The sequence below is a fragment of the Bipolaris oryzae genome, assembly GCF_000523455.1.
Source record: "Bipolaris oryzae ATCC 44560 unplaced genomic scaffold scaffold_208, whole genome shotgun sequence".
NCBI lineage: Eukaryota > Fungi > Ascomycota > Dothideomycetes > Pleosporales > Pleosporaceae > Bipolaris > Bipolaris oryzae.
Window position 1 is genome coordinate 1 of NW_006911484.1, and position 17,929 is coordinate 17,929.

Sequence of the window (17,929 nt, forward strand, 5' to 3'; positions counted from 1 at the left end):
CATTGAGGTGATATTATCGTTGAGGTGATAGGCCCGTGCGGAGCACGGGCAATTTCATTGAAATTCTGCTACAGCAGCCGTTGGGCCCGAGTAGCCGATCGTAAGAAAGAGCTCGCCAAGAACAAAAACATCTTGAAGCACCAATCTCTTGGATGTCTTGTCAGCAACGAACAGCTTATCGCCTTTGCATATGTAGACCGCGATGAGGACCTTCTTGCTCAGGACCCAGCTGTAGTTGTACTCCGGATCATCGACGCTGGCTCCTTTGGCAAGGTTTTGATGGCATGCAAGATCGCCCAAGATCTTTCCTTTGTGCAAGTTGACACTGCTGTATTCTCGTATGAGCCAATTCTGAGATGCCTCCAATCTCTCAAAGAACTGCCGCTGGACGATCAGCTACTCAATCTCACGCCAGATTCTGCAGAGGCAGTCTCAGGTATCCAACCGACCAACATCATCGACAGAATTCGAAGGAACTGGGACCAAGATCTACAGGGAATTATTGACAGTACACATCCTATCAATCTGGATCAAGCCCAAGCTGAATCGTTGTTGGCTGGTCTCATGAAAAGAGTAAGCCTTATACAAGGTCCTCCTGGTACCGGTAAAAGCTTCATTGGTGCACTTATCGCCAAAATCTTGCACGACCATACCAGGGAGACTATACTCGTTCTGACTTACACCAACCATGCCCTTGATCAGTTTCTTGAGGACATACAAAAAGCCGGCGTGCCGTCTCAGTCAATTGTGCGACTTGGCTCCAAGTCTTCCGCTGCTACTCGAAGATTGACCATCGACGAACAGCCAAACAACTACAAAATGAGCCCACAAACATGGAATAGCATCCAAGAGAAAAAAGCCAAAGAAGACTCATATTATGCCTCTCTTCACTCCAAAGTGGCGGCGTTTGCTTCCATACAACTTGATCACAAAGCCGTACTCGAGTACCTAGAGTTTTCAGAGGATTCAGAGTATTTTGATGCATTTGTTGTCCCAGACAGCAATGATGGCATGGTACGTGTGGGCAAGAACAACAAAAAGATTGACGAACACTATCTGGTGAAGAGATGGCTTGGAGGCGAAGATGCCGGTGTATTTTCTCGCAATGCAGTGCAACATTATCCTCACATCTGGCAAACCTCATTACAATCACGGATGAACCGTCAGATGAAGTGGCGCAAAGCAATACTGGAAGAGCAGCTTGCCGAAATCTCGAATCTGGTTGACAAATACAATGAATGTCGCGCTGAGATTGAGGGTTTATATCGCCAGAGGAAATTTCATGTGCTCAACAACAAGCAAGTTATCGGATGCACTACCACAGCCGCTGCTATGTACACGGAAGAGATCCAAAAAGCAGCACCCGGTATCATCTTGGTAGAAGAAGCTGGAGAAATACTCGAGAGCCATGTGCTGACAGCACTGTCATCATCTTCCAAACAACTCATCTTGATCGGCGATCACAAACAACTTCGACCCAAGGTAAACAATTACGAACTGACCGTAGAAAAGGGCGAAGGCTTCGATCTGAATGTCTCTTTGTTTGAACGATTGGTACTTAGTGGTGTTCCGCATACTACGCTCGTCAAACAGCACCGCATGCGTCCCGAGATATCATCGCTCGTCAGGTCACTCACCTATCCAGAGCTGGAAGACGCTGAGAAAACTAAAGGTCGACCAGCACTGCGCGGTTTCCAAGACAACGTGATATTTGTATCTCACTCGCACCCAGAACTCAATGAGGTAAAAATTGCTGACCGGCGTGATGGTGGGGCCAAATCCAGCAAGGAGAATAAATACGAGGCTGAAATGGTTCTAAAATGCGTGCGATACCTTGGGCAGCAAGGCTATGGCACAGGGGAGATTGTAATACTGACTCCCTATCTCGGCCAGCTGTATTTGCTTTTGAGTACACTGTCCAAGGACAACGATCCTGTATTGAATGATCTGGACTCATATGAGTTGCTACAAGCGGGTCTGATAACACCGGCTAGTGCAAACATCACTAAACGCAAGCTTCGCATATCGACGATTGGTGAGTAACCGCATTCCGCTCTCAACATGCTCTAATATCACCTCAGACAATTACCAGGGCGAGGAGAGCGATATAGTTATTGCCTGTCTCACAAGGAGCAACGAGATTGGAGATATCGGCTTCATGTCGTCCCCTCAGCGTGTAAATGTGTTGCTATCACGAGCACGCAATGCCCTCATAATTATTGGAAATCCGGAAACTTTCATGAACAGTCGCAAAGGCAAGGAGGTATGGGTTCCGCTAATGAATCAGCTGAAGCGAGATGGCCATGTCTACGACGGCTTTCCTATAAAATGCGAACAACACCCAGAAAAAACCGAACTCTTGACTAAGAAAGAGCATTTTGATTTATTTTGCCCAGATGGTGGCTGTTCCGAGCCATGGTATGTATAATTTCCAGATATATTGGCTAAAGCTAATACGATCAGCGGCACACTTCTCAAATGCGGTGTTCACACCTGTCCAAACAAATGCCACCAGTTGCAGGATCACTCAAAGATGGATTGCAAGGCTATCATCTCGTCAACATGTCCCAGCAACCACAAAGTCACAAGGAAGTGTTATGAAAAGGCCCCGGAGCATTGTCGAAAATGCGAGGCGGAGGTGCGGGCGCAGGAAAAGAAACGCCAACGAAATCACGAATTGGACAAGGAACGCCAGGCCAAACAGCAGGCATACGCTGCACGGTTAGCCGAAATCGAAGAGGAGATTGAGCATAAAAAGCGGACCTTGAGAGAACAGGCCGATGAGCAGGGTCGCCAGCAGACATTGAGACAAAAGGAGCAAGATCTTCGCAACCTGCAAGAGAAGATTAAACGTCCTAGACAACAAGCAGCTCCGTCAAATTCATCGCCCAGCTCCTCGGCGAGTTCATCGAGCCAAACGAAAACACCAGACTGTGATCCCACAACTCCTAAGACGACAAAGACCCGAGCAGATAGTGCTACAGCCAGCAACAATTCTCCTGCTTCGGACCAGAACAAAAGCCAGCCTAATTGGAACAAGAGTGAAGCAAGGGATGATTGGGAGTGGCAGAAGAAGTTTCAAGGCGCTGAGAATAAGGCATTAGACTCTCTCATACCTATGATAGGTGCGTTTGTCTATCTTTGCAATGCGCACGCGCTAACCTCCATCAGGGCTGGAATCCGTCAAACAGCAGTTCCTTGCAATCAAAGCAAAAGTTGACACAGTAGTGCGCCAAAATGTATCGCTAAATGGAGAAAGGTTTGGTGCAGCTTTGCTTGGCAACCCTGGAACTGGTATGACCGACATATGTATACAAGACTGATTGCTAACTTATTGAAGGTAAAACGACAGTAGCTCGTTACTATGCCCAGTTCCTGGTTGAAGTTGGTGCCCTCCCCGGAGATCACTTTATTGAGAGTTCTGGATCAGCCCTCGCAAACGATGGCGTCTCGGCGTGCAAAACCCACATAGAGACAATACTCAAGAACAACGGCGGTGTCTTCTTTATCGATGAAGCGTATCAGCTGGTTTCTGGAAACAGTCCTGGCGGCAAAGCAGTATTGGATTACCTGCTTGCAGAGATTGAAAACCTCACTGGCAAAGTCGTTTTCGTGCTGGCAGGTTATCACAAGCAGATGGAAGCCTTTTTCTCTCACAACCCTGGTATCCCAAGCCGCATACCGATCCGAATGGAGTTTCAGGATTACGAAGATCACGAGTTGCAGCAGATCTTTTGCCAATACATTCAGAAGAAGTATTGCGGGAGAATGATCATAGAAGATGGCATGGATGGTCTCTACGTTCGTATTGTGGCCCGACGGATCGGTCGTGGTCGCGGTCGCGATGGCTTTGGTAACGCGCGCGAGGTGCAGAACAAGATTTCACAGATCACAGAACGTCAGGCAAAGCGTCTCAACAAGCAACGAAGAGCGGGAAAATTGCCAGATGACCATCTGTTGACCAAAGAAGATTTGATCGGTCCAGAGCCTTCCTCAGTGCTTAAGAGCAATGCTGCGTGGGAGAAACTCAAAACACTCATCGGCTTGGACTCTGTCAAAGAATCAGTACGCACTCTACTCGATGGAATTCAGACCAATTATCACCTCGAGTTGCAGGAGAAGCCAATCATCCAGTATTCTTTGAACCGCTGCTTCATTGGTTCACCAGGCACAGGTAAAAGTTTCCCATGCACGAGCGGTATGAAATGAATACTGACTTTGCGAAACTTAGGGAAAACGAGCGTAGCCAAACTCTTCGGTAAGATTCTAGCTGATATCGGGCTTTTGTCAAGTGGCGAAGTCGTGGTCAAAAACCCTGCAGATTTCGTCGGCAACGTAATCGGCGGATCAGAAGCCAATACGAAAGCTATCCTAGCCTCAACTGTTGGCAAGGTTCTGATCATCGATGAAGCCTACATGCTTGCCGGTGGGGGGAAGCCAGACATCTTCAAAGTCGCAGTCATTGATACTATTGTCGCCGAAGTCCAGAGTACCGCAGGTGAAGATCGCTGTGTACTTTTATTGGGGTACAAGGATCAGATGGAGAACATGTTCCGAGATGTCAACCAGGGGCTCGCAAGACGCTTTCCGCTTGAGTCTGCCTTTGTCTTTGAAGACTTCAATGCAACGGACATACACCGTATCTTTGATCTCAAGCTCAAGGACATTGGGTTCGATGCGACAGATCAAGCCAAGAAGGTAAGAACCAAGACCCGCAGACTTGCGATATACTCACACATGATCTTGTAGGTTGCTATGGACGTTGTAGAACGCGCACGTAATCGTCCGAACTTTGGAAACGCGGGAGAAGTTGATATCATTCTGGACCGTGCAAAGGCATTACACCAGAAGCATGTCTCTGCAGGCAAAGTGAAGCAATTCGGGAAGTTCGAAGCCATCGATTTTGATCCTGACTTTGACCGGGGCGAACGGGCCGCAACTAACCTACAGGCACTCTTCCAAGATGTTGTGGGATGTGAGGAGCTCATCAAGCAATTTGACGGTTATCAAACTACTGCCGCCAACATGAAAGCTCTCGGAATGGATCCTCGCGAACAGCTACCTTTCAACTTCCTTTTCAAAGGCCCACCTGGTACTGGTAAGACGACTACAGCGGCAAAAATGGGGAAAATATTCTACGACATGGGCTTCCTCAGTCAGGCCAAGGTAGAGGAATGCTCTGCAACTGATCTGATTGGACAATATATCGGCCACACAGGACCGAAGGTGCAAAAGCTCATGGAAAAAGCCATGGGTAAAATCCTTTTCATCGATGAGGCTTATCGACTTGCCGAGGGCCATTTTGCAACCGAAGCGATGGACGAGTTGGTTGACTGTTTGACCAAAGAACGGTTCGCGCGGAAGCTTATCGTGATTCTGGCTGGCTACGATAAGGATATCGACCGGCTGATGAGCATGAATCCTGGTCTTACCAGCCGTTTCTCTGAAACTGTTGTGTTCAAGCATCTGGAGCCAGCTACTTGCTTTGAGCTACTGAACAGGGTGCTCGGTGACTTCCAGAGGAAAAAGAAGGCACCACTCGACATCTCTGTCATCGACCCCCCTTCGGAGAAATTGAAGAAACGTTTGCTAGAGCTCTTTAGGAAATTGTCGGTCCTGGAGTCGTGGGGCAACGCTCGCGATGTGAAATCTCTTGCTAAGAGCATGTTCCAGCGAGTGATTTCTACCGCCGTTCCTCCCATTACCAGTCTCGTCTTGACTGAGAGCATTGTTGTCAATGAGATGGAAGCAATGCTTGCTGAGAGTTCTAAACGCAATGCTGCCGCAGGCACCAGTCGCTTTGGTAACCAACCGAATTCGCGACCCGCGTACCAACCACAGTCGCATGATGCCAGTCCACCAGGTGCACCAGATCCGAACGTTGGTACAAACACTACGTCTGCGCCTCCCCCAGCGCCACCATCCACCGGGAAGAAACCTGAGCCGCAAGAGGATGCACCGAAACCAGCTGAGAAGAAACATGAGCCCGCAACCCAACCCGAAGATGATCTCTATTCCATATTCAAGGCCAAGCGCGATCCAGGAGTGTCTGACGAAGACTGGGAACAACTCGAGCGCGATAAGCAAGCAATGGTTGCGAAAGAAGAAGAGTATCGTCGCCTGCAAGAGGAGAAGCGTAAAGAGGAGGAACGCATCAGAGAGTTTATTCGTGCGGAAAAAGCTGCTGCTGATGAGAAAGAGCGACGTGCGAGAGAACAAGCGCGCATTGCAGCTGAGCTGGAGAGAAGGCGTCGCGATGAAGAATTGGCAGCGATTGAGAGGAAGCGGCAGAAGGAGAAGGAGACGCAGAGCAAACTGCGGATGTTGGGACCGTGTCCAGCTGGCTACCCGTGGATCAAGCAGGCCAGTGGGTACAGGTGTGCGGGTGGGAGTCACACGCTGTCTGACGACGCTGTTGATGCGTGCTGTCGCTGAGGGCGCATGGCAGGATGTTCATGGTTTTGCGCAGGAAGGGAGGGGCAGTGTACTCCTCCCCATTTGGTACTTAGTAGACTCTTATCATGTCTGTATCCGATGCAATTATGGGCGTTGCATTGTAGCGAACAGTTTTCAAACCCACGCTTGGCAATCCCTACACGTGACGAGTTTCTGCCTTGGCCCATGCTAGATCTTTCGTTGATCGATGCTTGAGGTAGGGATGCTAAGCATAAACGTACAAGAAGATAAGGTTGTGAAGAAACTTGAAAAGACGGCTGCAGGGGACGTCGAGCAGACTAAGTGCTAGTAAAACAACGAATCAGAAGAAGTCGCGCATGTCAACAACACGTGTATGGGAGATGTGCACGAATGATGTGCACGATGTTGGAGAAGCTAGACGTGGACTTGGGCCGCGATGACTTGCTGCGCCACCAAGTGTTGGAAGGGAGAGACTGGGTGTGACGCGTCCACAGACGTCAGCTAACCGATACTACAGTGACAATCAGATGAACATGTTGCATGTGAAGGGGCAAACTCGTTGGGAAAATGGTAAAGAGACGGATAGACAGGCGTGGGTATATTGGCATTCACAGACGAATTACGAGAATGCGGAGTGGCCGCGGGTGAGAGCAGAGCACATGGTGGCGCAGCAACTCAGCCACAGGGAGCGTGATTCGCTGATGCTCTGGACCTGTATGCCGCCACCCTCTTGACGTAACCGCCCAGGAGGCGCCGCAACACCAGTTGCGGCAAGCTGGGCGCTCGACTCCCTGCCGCTTGCATTCCATAAAAAGGCCGTCACTCTGTCCTCGTGCCCCAAAATAGACAATACCCCCTCTTTCTTGCCTGATCCCTTAGAAACAGCCGCCCTGCAGCTTCTTCATATCCTTCTCTCCCCTAACACCATCCCTCACCGAATCCTCCTAAGAATACTCCCCTCGCAAGCATGAGCGGCCATGGCGACCCTCGATTGCTCTACACGATTGGAGGTATCAAGGCCTACCACATCCAGCAGGGTGAGGAGACGTCCCTGACTCCTTCTGGGCCACAGACACTGTCACTATTGATGGTGCCCACAAATTCGCCCTTTGCAGACAGCGGCGCGCGCGGCCAGAACGAAGAAGACTTTTACCTACATCTTAATCTCCCTCCCGAGCTCGACCTCCCTCTTCCTGCGACGACGCAGATTTATCACCAGCCGCCGCGAAGCTACCTCATACCGCGATGGGATCTGGGTCCAGACAGCCACGCCTTCACGCGCATTGAGTTCCCGCCGATTGGCAAGGGTTCCAATTCCGTCACGCAAGAAGATATCGATACCTTTGAGACTATCTTGGCGCAGTGCACAGCCTTCCTCGAGCGCGCGCAAGCGCCATCGCACGAGAAGGGCAAGGGTGATGTCAAGGCATACAACCCTCAAAACTACAGGCCTGGCGAGGGCTACGCAAGCTCTGGTGGCCAGGGTGAGGTTGTCTTGGTAGACGAGGAGAACGGCAGCATCGTAGGCGAGCTGGCCGAGGGTGCTCAAGTCCATGCTGATCCAGCAATCAAGCAAGGGTCCAAGAGTAAGTTGCTCAGTGTTGTTTGTGAACGCGTTCCTCACTCATACTAACACAGATAAAGATCCCGTCGAGATTGTGGTATCTCCAGACGGCAAGCGTATTGACATCAGGCCCCTCGACGAAGATTACCTTGACATGGCCCGCCATCCCGCATACAAAGACTCTGGCCTGGTGCAAAACGCTGCCGCAGCGTCGCGACTTGTCGTCACAGGCTCCAGCTACCTTAGCAACCTCATGGTGTCTGGTGCAGAGAACTTTATAAACAAGACAAGGCCAAACGAGAAGCCCATGGTCTTCAAGCCCGCTACCCACGAACGCGTCCGCAAGATCAACACCTTCACCACTGGCGTTGCTGGCTATTCGGCCAAGACTGTCGGCCAAATCACAAAGTATGCCCAAAACGCAGCAGCAGGTATGGCGGGACATAAGAAGACGCATGCCAAGAGCGTCAACCCTGATGGTACACAAAATGCCAACTACAAGCCCGGTCTACTGAATAAGAGCTTAATCGCCTTTTCAACTGTTGCCGATGGTATCTCGCATTCCGGTAGGCAGATTCTCACTAGCGGTGGTGCTGCTGCCAGTGCTGCCGTTGGACACAAGTATGGCGCAGAGGCGGGACAAATTACTAGCAATCTTGCCGGCGGTGTCAAGAACGTTGGCCTCGTATATATCGACGTAACCGGCGTCAGCAGAAAAGCTATCATCAAGTCTGTTGCCAAAGGTATGGTCGTCGGCAAGGTCAAGGACAAGAAGGGCAACGAGCAAACCGTCATGGTAGGAGGTGGTGATGGAGGTGAGATTGACAACGACATGAAGTCGCAGTATCAGTACGCGACCACCAACACAGTCGCCCCTCCCAACCAGTCCTCTACACCTACGCCTGGCGGGCAAGTTTCCTTTGGTGGACCACCACCGAGCTACCGTACTGGTGTTGGCGAGTCGCTTGAGGGACAGCCAGCATATTACCCGAACGAGAAGAGGTAGATACCCAATAGCCGGTCTATGTACACAGGTTTTACGAGAAATGAGATTACGATACAGGTTATCAGCATGTTATACAGGGTGGCATTCGATTGATAAGATTATGTGTTCAAGTTGGCTTTTTTAATCTGCTCAGATGTTAGTGTAGCAATTTTACATGCTTTTAGGGGAATTGATAAGGTTTAACTTAACTCAATAGTATTCATGAGCGCGAAATCAACGGTCACCCATGTGTTTGCCTGTCCATGTCAACTGCTGCCTCTATGCGGGCCCCCTACCTTTGTATTGCTGATATCAAGTTTTGGCTTGGAGTTTTGGGAAAGACGTCAGCATACCGCTCAACCGCCACACAAACGTGAAATGACCACTTTGTGAGCTTATTTGTGGGATGTGCATACATGTTGAAGAAATGTACAGGAGGGAGGGGGAGATGCGGTGAACTGTCTGCGAGCGATGCTTCTGACGGTACCGTGAGGGGAAACAATGGAGGAAGATTTATCATTCATCTGTATTGTATGTAGAGCGCGTTGCTTACAATGATCACAATAGAGAGCGCAAGTATTACTTGGAGCCAAACTAATGATAAGTGTAAACCATGGTGAAGATGGCATGTGTTGCTCGTTATCTGGCGATACATCATTTTTTTTGTATTTCAATTACATTTTCTTTTCTTTAACCTTTTACCTCGTAGAGAGGAGTTTAAGTTTTAGTACTAAAGAAGCTCTCTTGTTTTCTGCTTGTTTGACTACTACGTAAAAGTCTTAAGCTAAGATCATTGTATCTAGCTACGACAGAGAAAGTGTATAGTCAATATTTTAATTAAAAAACAGTCTTTAGAATTAGTTCTCTTAGTCTTAGCGTCACTTTTGGTTTTAGAGGAGGAGAGATTTCGACTCTTAATCTTACGAATTTCTTAGTATTATGTTAATAGAATTTTGTTATCTAAAAGAAGACCCACTGCGCCACCCCTCCATACATCATTGTTATGCACGAACCTTAGGCTCAAACCCAAGCACACCTTGTGTTCGGAGTGCTTTATCAGACAGGACAACAACAACAGATTGCAAATTCTCACCTGATCCCAGAAGACACTATTGATCGTGCTAAGGTAAGTGATGACACAAGTCTGTTTGACGTGAACCACGTTGGATTGTATCACGTCATCCCAGTCGAAACAGCGAACTTAGGACGGAGATGACAGCCCTCGGCAAGATCCGTTCGCACCAACTTCTAGTGCCGTGCATATAACCACTGCCACATGTGACATGTGCTGGAACATGTATGAGTATTTGAAACAAGTACTTCTATGTTGAGTCGATGAAAAACGGTGCAAAAACCGTTGTAGTTACTGTACTAAAAGTAGTATAGAAATTACTTGATGCATAAACGCATTTGATACAAGACAAACATTTTGCAAATACACTACAAATTTCTTTATTCGGCCGTTTGAACCGCTCCTTTTGTTTCACCGCATATCACAAATAGCTTTGATGACATGCTCGGCGTACTTGGACGCCGAACACGTTTGCTTAGCACGCATTGACTAAGTAAGCTAACAAGCCAAGGCATCCATCCATGGCAAGACAGTAGTACACGGTATAAGCCATATTCGTGACAAAGCATCCTCATGACAATGCTTCTGGCCTTTTACGCAACCGCGCGCTGGCGCTACAGAGGGCAACCTTGCTATGCAAGTTCAAACCGCTAGGTAACAGCAGTCTCTATGCCCTCAAAGCACAAGCATATAGCATCAATGCTACTACTATGAACTAAGTCTGCTCAGTGCAATTTAGAAGGAGTATAGGAAACAAGGGAGATAGCTAGTAGGGCAACGAACATTATTATTATTATCATACAACACACTTTAGTGCAATTGTTAGTCTAGCTTTTAGTAACGATTTAATACTAATTGTATAGTAAGAACAAATTTTTTAACTGTATTAATAATTAATAACAAACTTCTATTACTACTGTTGTCATCATGCAGTGTACTTTCCCCCTCCCCACCCCCACTCCATCCCCCCAATCTAACAACCACAATCACAATCATCCTCACCGCAACCCTCTTCGCCCTCTCCACCTCCGCAGCAGCAACTCCCACCACGCGGGCCGCTATGGAAGCCCCGCGCCATAGGCTTCAGCCACTCGAAGCGTGTCTTTGACCTCACTGTCGAGATCGCGGCCGTGGAGAAGCGAGGCCAGTCTGCTGCTTGTACTATTTGCACGTTTGGATGCGGTACTAGTAGATATCTAGAGGCGTGCAATTGTTGTGCTGATGGGTGTGCTTATATTGATGATGGGTGCTGCAATATCTAAGGGGCTTTATCTTTCTCTTCAAGGAGTAGCGGGGGAACTGTCGGTTTGGCTGATGGGCTGGACTTGGGATTTGCAATGGTTTATCACGATATGCTTGGTCTTGTTGGGGTAGGCATTAGGGACTCTGCTGGTCTTTGTCTCTGGGTTTTTTTCTCTCTTTCAGGATGAACTGGTGAAGGTCAATATGAGCCGAGTTCTCCATTGAAGCAGAAGTGAATACTTGTGCCGGTGGGTATTTTCATGATTTTCTATGTGAACGAACGAGAAATTTTGGTCATATGATGCTACACTCTGTCTGTGTGTATTCTTGTCGTTGTCTATGTGGGCGAATGAGCATTTCGGTCATGCAATACTACATCGTATCTTGGTAGTTGCGTAGACGACTACGTATACTAGCGATTCCCTGCCACTGTAGTATTCTTTCATGCTCAAGTTAAATGCCAGGTGCATTGCACTTACGCTTCGATTGTCGGAATAATTACCCAGTATGTAAATGCACTTGGGATCGTTTTCATCATCCGCCCCGGGGTTAAGGCAAAAGATATAACTCAAACACTGTGTCAACAATACATGACATGGCTAACGGCAGCCGAAATATCTACAAGGACTCCTGCATACGACAAATCAACCACATCTACTCGACCTGTCATGGAACGATATGTCATCGAAACAATATCGCATCTATTACTTACTCTCTGCTAAAGGGCGCACTTATAACAAACTCGAAACACAGCACGAGTAACGGCCGACAGCAGAAAAAGGCCCGTAGTAGTGGAAACCATCCATACATATGTAGTGCAGAGAGAAAGGCGACGATCAAAGGGGGCCAGGGTTCAATGCTTGTTTGTATCACCTATCTCAACGGTCAAAAGTCCTATTATAGCACTTATACTTATAGCACAGCCCCCCTTACACATATAACAGCAGAGTTACAAAAAAAGAGGGTTGCTCAAAACGAACAAAGCTACTACCACAAATCTTACTCCCTCGACGGGGGTGCACCCCAGCATCTCGAACATCGGAGACAACGGATATTGACAAAACAGTTCCTTAATAAAACGGGTCTCATATAACAACAAAAGTTACCGTACGTAGTATCGTATGCTTGCAAGCCCGCGACCAGCATTAAGACCCCCCCCTCCCCCGTCCCCATCCGCATCGTCCGCCTCCGCAAGCGATGGGGGGGGAGGGGGAAGAACAAGGGCATAGAGCAGGCCCGAACCGGCGCCTCTTGCCGTCTCGAGGGTCATACCCGACGCGGCACTTACGTATCAATACACCCACACAGACACGCGCGGAGACCCATAACCATGCCGCCTACTTTGCTAAAACCGTTTCCAAGACAAGCATGTATGGCTTCTTCCGCTAAAGGGTAGTCACAGAAAAGATGGAAGAGGAAAGAAGTGGGGATGGGTGGGCCACACACACCCATGTTATTGACTTCTCTTTTCTCTCTTTCTGTCTCTGCTTTCTCTCTCTCTCTTGCATGCTTGGTTCGCTCTGACCATCACCGGCCTCTTTTCCGCGGGACCCACTTACCGTCCGAGGAATTGCGAAATGTAAGACTTTGCTGCTAGGTACACTACTCCGGCCAACTCGTCATGTGTCGACGACGCAAGCGGCCACTTCTGGGCCCCGGGTCCATGCGGAAACTACCCTTTTTTTTCCTTCTTCCGATAAGTGGAGACCAACGACGACTCCTGTTGCAACGCCGGGTCGAAATAGGTAAGTGGGTAACTTTAGAGAAAAGTATGTAGACAAATGTTCGTATAGGCAAATAACTGTGTAGCCAGTTCTTATCCTTATCCTCTATCCGATCAACCACACACACACACACCACCCCATATCTCGTGTTTCTCTCCTGTTCCTTACCACCCCCAACCCACACACCTACCCGACCCATTTGCCAATTTTGAATATAAAGTTGGTTGGTGTGAGGGTGTGTAAGCACATTACTGTGTAGGGGTGGGAGGGCACACAGACACACACACACACACCCATCCCCAGTCTCCCCCCCCATCACTTCCCAATATACCCATGTTTATCTCTGAGAGAGAAAGAGAAAAGGGCGCCATCTTGTCTGATTGATTGATTTAGTTCGAACAAGTACCCTTGTGCGCGGCAGTCGGGAGCCCCGACATCGCAGCACACTGTTTTAGGTAGCGGGCATGCTTGTGTGTGTGTGTGTGTGTGCGTCTGGCAAGGGGACGACAGACACACCTTGCGAACGAAGACTAATACTTTCGTGACGGTGCCTACTTTTTTTTTGCCTTTGCGCAAGCGTGCAAGGTCTTGCATGGGTGGATATGGCGGCTTTGCATGGTGGTTCTTTTCCGCCTGCAACGATCCGCGACGGTCGTGCGCTTCCGCACTCTCTTTTCTCCTCTCCCTGAGCCGCATAGGCAGACAGAATTATCCTTTTGACACATCACGTAACCCTTGCCCATGCATAGACTGTAACGCTGGCAGGGTCAAGGGGTGGGGTGGGTGGCGAGGGGCCATGGCGAAGCTCCAGGCCAGGGATTGCGTAAGTTTTGTTGTCTACTGTTTTTTTGCTTTTTGGCTCTTCTTGCACTTGCTGTCGTAGGCTCCGAGTGTAATGATGCATGTGGCGCAGTCGGCTATCTGCTTGCTTTTTCCCGTTGGTCGCACCTCGTATTGGCCGTACATGGAAAGGAGCGCGTCTTGGGGCCTTGCCCGTTTGCAGTTAAAGTTTCCCGATGGCAAGATTGTAACATCAATGTATGCACGTCAACATTCTAGGAAAGATGTGGGTACTATTGCGAGGTGTGGGTACCGTCTTGGAGTGAAAGGTAGGGGGTCGAGGGTGGATGGGTCTAGGGGCTTAGTGAATATATTGATCTGATCTTTCGGCGGTACTTTGTTAATATCGAAAGGGTTGTCTTTTCTTAAACAAGTGTTTCTAGCGCTTGTCGCGAAATGCCACAGAGGGCTACTTGTTAACTTGCACGGGTCACTATCGCTGTGGGTCGCTGGTAGGGGCTAGGGGAGAATAAGTGGGGATATTTCGGTGTCGGTGAAGCATGCCCTTGTTGTCGTGGGATAACGTGCCGAAATCTTAGCTGCAGGACCTCCAGCTGCGGCATCATGTGAAAAAGGTCCTTGGAGACAGTCAATGTGCCCAGTTTTAGGTTTGGAGACAAATTTTAGGGGTCCCAAAGTGCGCCTCATCTTGCATATGCATGAGATGAAATCAACGTCTTATCGCATGTGCTTATTTGGAAAGGTCGTGGCTTGAATTAAGTTCCTGGGTGGTTTTGCACATCACCACGTGACTCTTCTGGCCAATCGCTACACCTGCACAACAGCCTCATTCCAGCCCAAGTACGGGTTTATCGTGTAAACCCGTATGCGTGCTACGGACGTATCGTACTTGAGATTACGCAGCCTCTCTTCGTCTCGAGCTGTTCCTTCCGGCGTCCAGCAGGCATCTGCCACGCGGTTTCACCGTATCATGCAAGGCGCGCAGTCTGTAGAAGCCCAACGGGTATGGCACGCGATGACCCCGCACCTCATGACGCGTGCTGGATGATGTTGAGTGTAGGGATCAAGAGAGTAGGCGAGATTGTAAGGCGACCAACGGTAGTTGCGAACAAGTAATCTCGTTGGGAAGAGAGTTACTCCAGACTGAAGCGAACGCAGTGGATTGGAGACAGGTGGATCTCGTCGTCGCCTCACTCCACACTCTCGATTGTCCAACAACGGCACGCCGTCATCTTCTGATGAGGTCGCACGACGCAAACAACGGGATTTCCGCATCAATAGTGCCGTGTAGTTGGACTTGTCGACGGAAAGATTGTACGCATGGCGATATAAATCCCGAAGCTTCTTTTGGAGTCGACTTGGACTGATAAAGAGGCTTCTTTGCATGTAGTTACTCCTCTCAAAATACAAAATCATATACTCTCTATATCAGCAATTTGCCCCTCTTTCCCAAAATCCAAAAAAAACGCTCAAGACTAGCATCCAGCCATGGTCCTCGAAGCCGCCCTAAGCCTCATCGTCGTTGGCAGCCTGAAACTCACAGCCCTCGGCCTAGCACTCGCATGGAAAGCACGTTATCAAATCTAGCCCAGCCAAATGCAAAAGAAGCATACACCAAAAAGCACCAAGAATAGAAAGCGAAAAGGAAAAAGAAACACCCAAAAAAGTACACGAGAGTAGCCGTCGCCGTTGCCAAATCCGGCCCCGCCAGACCCAAGGCAAACAGTTGGCGGTTGCGTAACCCATCCAGCCAGCTCTCTCTTTCTCTCCGAATTTACCCCGCAGCACGCAACACCTCAACACAGCGACGTGCTTTTTTTTTTGCCCGCCAACTCAGCCCAAGCCAGCAACAGTGGTGTGATCAACCCACGAGAGAAAGAGAGAAAGAGAAAGAAAAAAAAGAAGCCAGTCTACAGAACAACCAAGTTTCAATCCCTTTCTTACCACCCCGCCTTTCCTATACACATCGCAAACCGCAAACAGCGAACTATACTTTACCTCCAACTTTTACCCCCCCCCCTCCCATTTTCCATCCCCACGCAAAAATGTCGCCCCCACGCTCCCCCCTCCCTCTCCAACCTTTCTCCCAAATCCCCATCCTGCCACTCAGCGCCGCCCTCGCGCCAAACACGAAACCCGCGTTCCTGGCCGACTTGCGGTCAGCGCTGCTGCACGTCGGGTTCTTGTACTTGAGCGAGACGGGCTTGCCGGAGGAGTTGGTGCAAGCTGTGATTAGCGAGTGTCGGGGATTCTTTGAGAATTTGCCCGTGGAGGAGAAGGAGAAGATTGAAATGAAGAATGAGAAGAGTTTTTTGGGTTGGTCGAGGGTAAGTTGTCTTGCTATTAATTTTCCTTATTGGATTTTTTTACTTTGCGGTTGTTGTTGTTGTTGTTGTTGTTTTTTGCTTGTTCAAAGACATCACGTTTTCCAAGAGTCTCTCGTACACAGAATTCCGCAAAAGATATTGGTCGGTCTATTGAAGGCTTTAAACTCGAAGGCTCTATATGTGCATGGCGCTATAGGTTTCGGTTGCGGGAGGGTTGGGGGAGCGGGTAAAAAAGAAGAAGAAGAGGATGATGTGATTATAGTACAGAAAAAAAAGGCGAAGACAGAACAGCCGGCCGTTGAACCCGTGATGCGTGAAAGAAAAAGGAAAACAAAAGCAGCAGCAGATTACCAACCAAAAATGCTACAAGTTAACTATCCGCCAAGCAAAGAATATCAAAGAACCAACCAAAAAAAAAGAGAAGGAAAACAATTAATCATCTGGGTATATCCGTTTCGAAAGACACGACGACAAACAAATGTGTACTCGCAATCGTCATATCGACAAGTCCCAACTCATTCCAACTGCCATTACGCTTCCCCCCCTCCTTTTTTACATCCCCTTTCTCTTCCGTTTCAAACATATCTCTTTTCTTTCCTTTGTGTACTTGTTGTTGTTCATGTTGACGTATTTTTTTTTCTCCTTCGACTCGTAAAATAATAAAGATCGCATGTTGACAAAATGCTTATTCCTTTGCAGCTCGACAATGAGACGACGGCTTTCAATCCAGATCATAGAGAGCAACTCGACCTCTCAACACCGCATCCCATTCCGGGACCAGAGGCGCCAATTTACCATAACCTTCTCGCACCAAATCAGTGGCCTTCGCCACAGCATCTCCCAAACTTTCGGCCCGTGTATGAAGAGTATATACAACGCATGGCCCGCATCTCGACGCTATTCACTTCACTTATCGCTGAAGCAATCGATCTTCCCGCTACGGCCTTTGACAAGTTTTTTGATCGTGACCAGCAGCACAAGCTCAAAATAGTAAAGTATCCCGAGGTTGACGTACCAGACTTGCCGCAGGGAGCCAGCGAGATGGATCGTAAGAAGTGGGAGATTAAACGCCAAGGTGTGGGACCCCACAAAGACAGCATGCTGACCAGCTACCTGTTGCAAGCGTCCAACCAGCTAGGTTTGCAGGCGCAAAATGCAAAAGGCGAATGGATAGATTGCCCACCCATACCCGGCACCCTGGTTGTGGCGATAGGGCAGGGCATGGAGGCCTTGACAGACGGCGTCTGCGCCTCAACAACTCATCGCGTGCTCAGTCCTCGCAAGGGAGAAGGGGCGCGGTACTCGGTACCCTTCTTCCAGGGTGTAAGCTACGACGCACAGTTCGAAGCCATGGACGTCCCCGAAGAGGTTCTCAAGCTGAGAGACGAGGCGAGGAAGCAGCGAAGAGATGATGTTGAATTTACCTTTGTCAAGGGCCGATGGGGTCATCTAGGTGAAGCGACGCTCATGAACCGGATCAAGAGCCACCCTGACGTGGGAGAGCGGTGGTATCCAGAGGAACTGAGACGGATTCGCGCGCAGCAAGCAGCGGTATCGGCAGACAAGCCGTCATCATAGTTGAGTAGAGCAATGCAAAATGTCCCATGAAACTCTGCGGCAACGGCTTCTCTGCAACGCTTGTCAACTACCCTCGCTGTTCATGCGGTGTGACACACCAGCACACCACTGCACGCCGGCAGCCATGATGCGTAGCGAGAGGCAGCGATGCGGTGAGCTGATATCCACTTGGCAAGGTACAGGTCGGGAACGCTTCCCAGTGCAGACATGAACATGGAG

At 49.1% G+C, this 17,929-nt stretch overlaps 3 protein-coding genes across 3 annotated transcripts; all 3 read left to right on the plus strand.

Annotated features, from left to right (window-relative positions):
* Nucleotides 1-279: 279 nt before the first annotated feature.
* COCMIDRAFT_30155 (uncharacterized protein) lies at nt 280-6,435 on the plus strand (the record flags this gene model as incomplete). Its single annotated transcript, XM_007694291.1, has 7 exons — nt 280-2,035; nt 2,082-2,418; nt 2,464-3,125; nt 3,172-3,294; nt 3,341-4,174; nt 4,232-4,698; nt 4,750-6,435. 7 exons carry the CDS (start codon nt 280-282, stop codon nt 6,433-6,435), a joined length of 5,865 nt encoding a protein of 1,954 aa, XP_007692481.1.
* A 949-nt stretch (nt 6,436-7,384) lies between these two features.
* Nucleotides 7,385-8,987, plus strand: COCMIDRAFT_107365 (uncharacterized protein; the record flags this gene model as incomplete). The annotated part of the gene is made up of 2 exons (XM_007694292.1): nt 7,385-8,003; nt 8,056-8,987. 2 exons carry the CDS (start codon nt 7,385-7,387, stop codon nt 8,985-8,987), a joined length of 1,551 nt encoding a protein of 516 aa, XP_007692482.1.
* Nucleotides 8,988-15,850: 6,863 nt separating this feature from the next.
* On the plus strand, nt 15,851-17,710 carry COCMIDRAFT_107364 (uncharacterized protein; the record flags this gene model as incomplete). Its single annotated transcript, XM_007694293.1, has 2 exons — nt 15,851-16,132; nt 16,832-17,710. The coding sequence occupies 2 exons, from the start codon at nt 15,851-15,853 to the stop codon at nt 17,708-17,710; spliced, it is 1,161 nt and encodes a 386-aa protein (XP_007692483.1).
* Between the last annotated feature and the right edge of the window lie 219 nt (nt 17,711-17,929).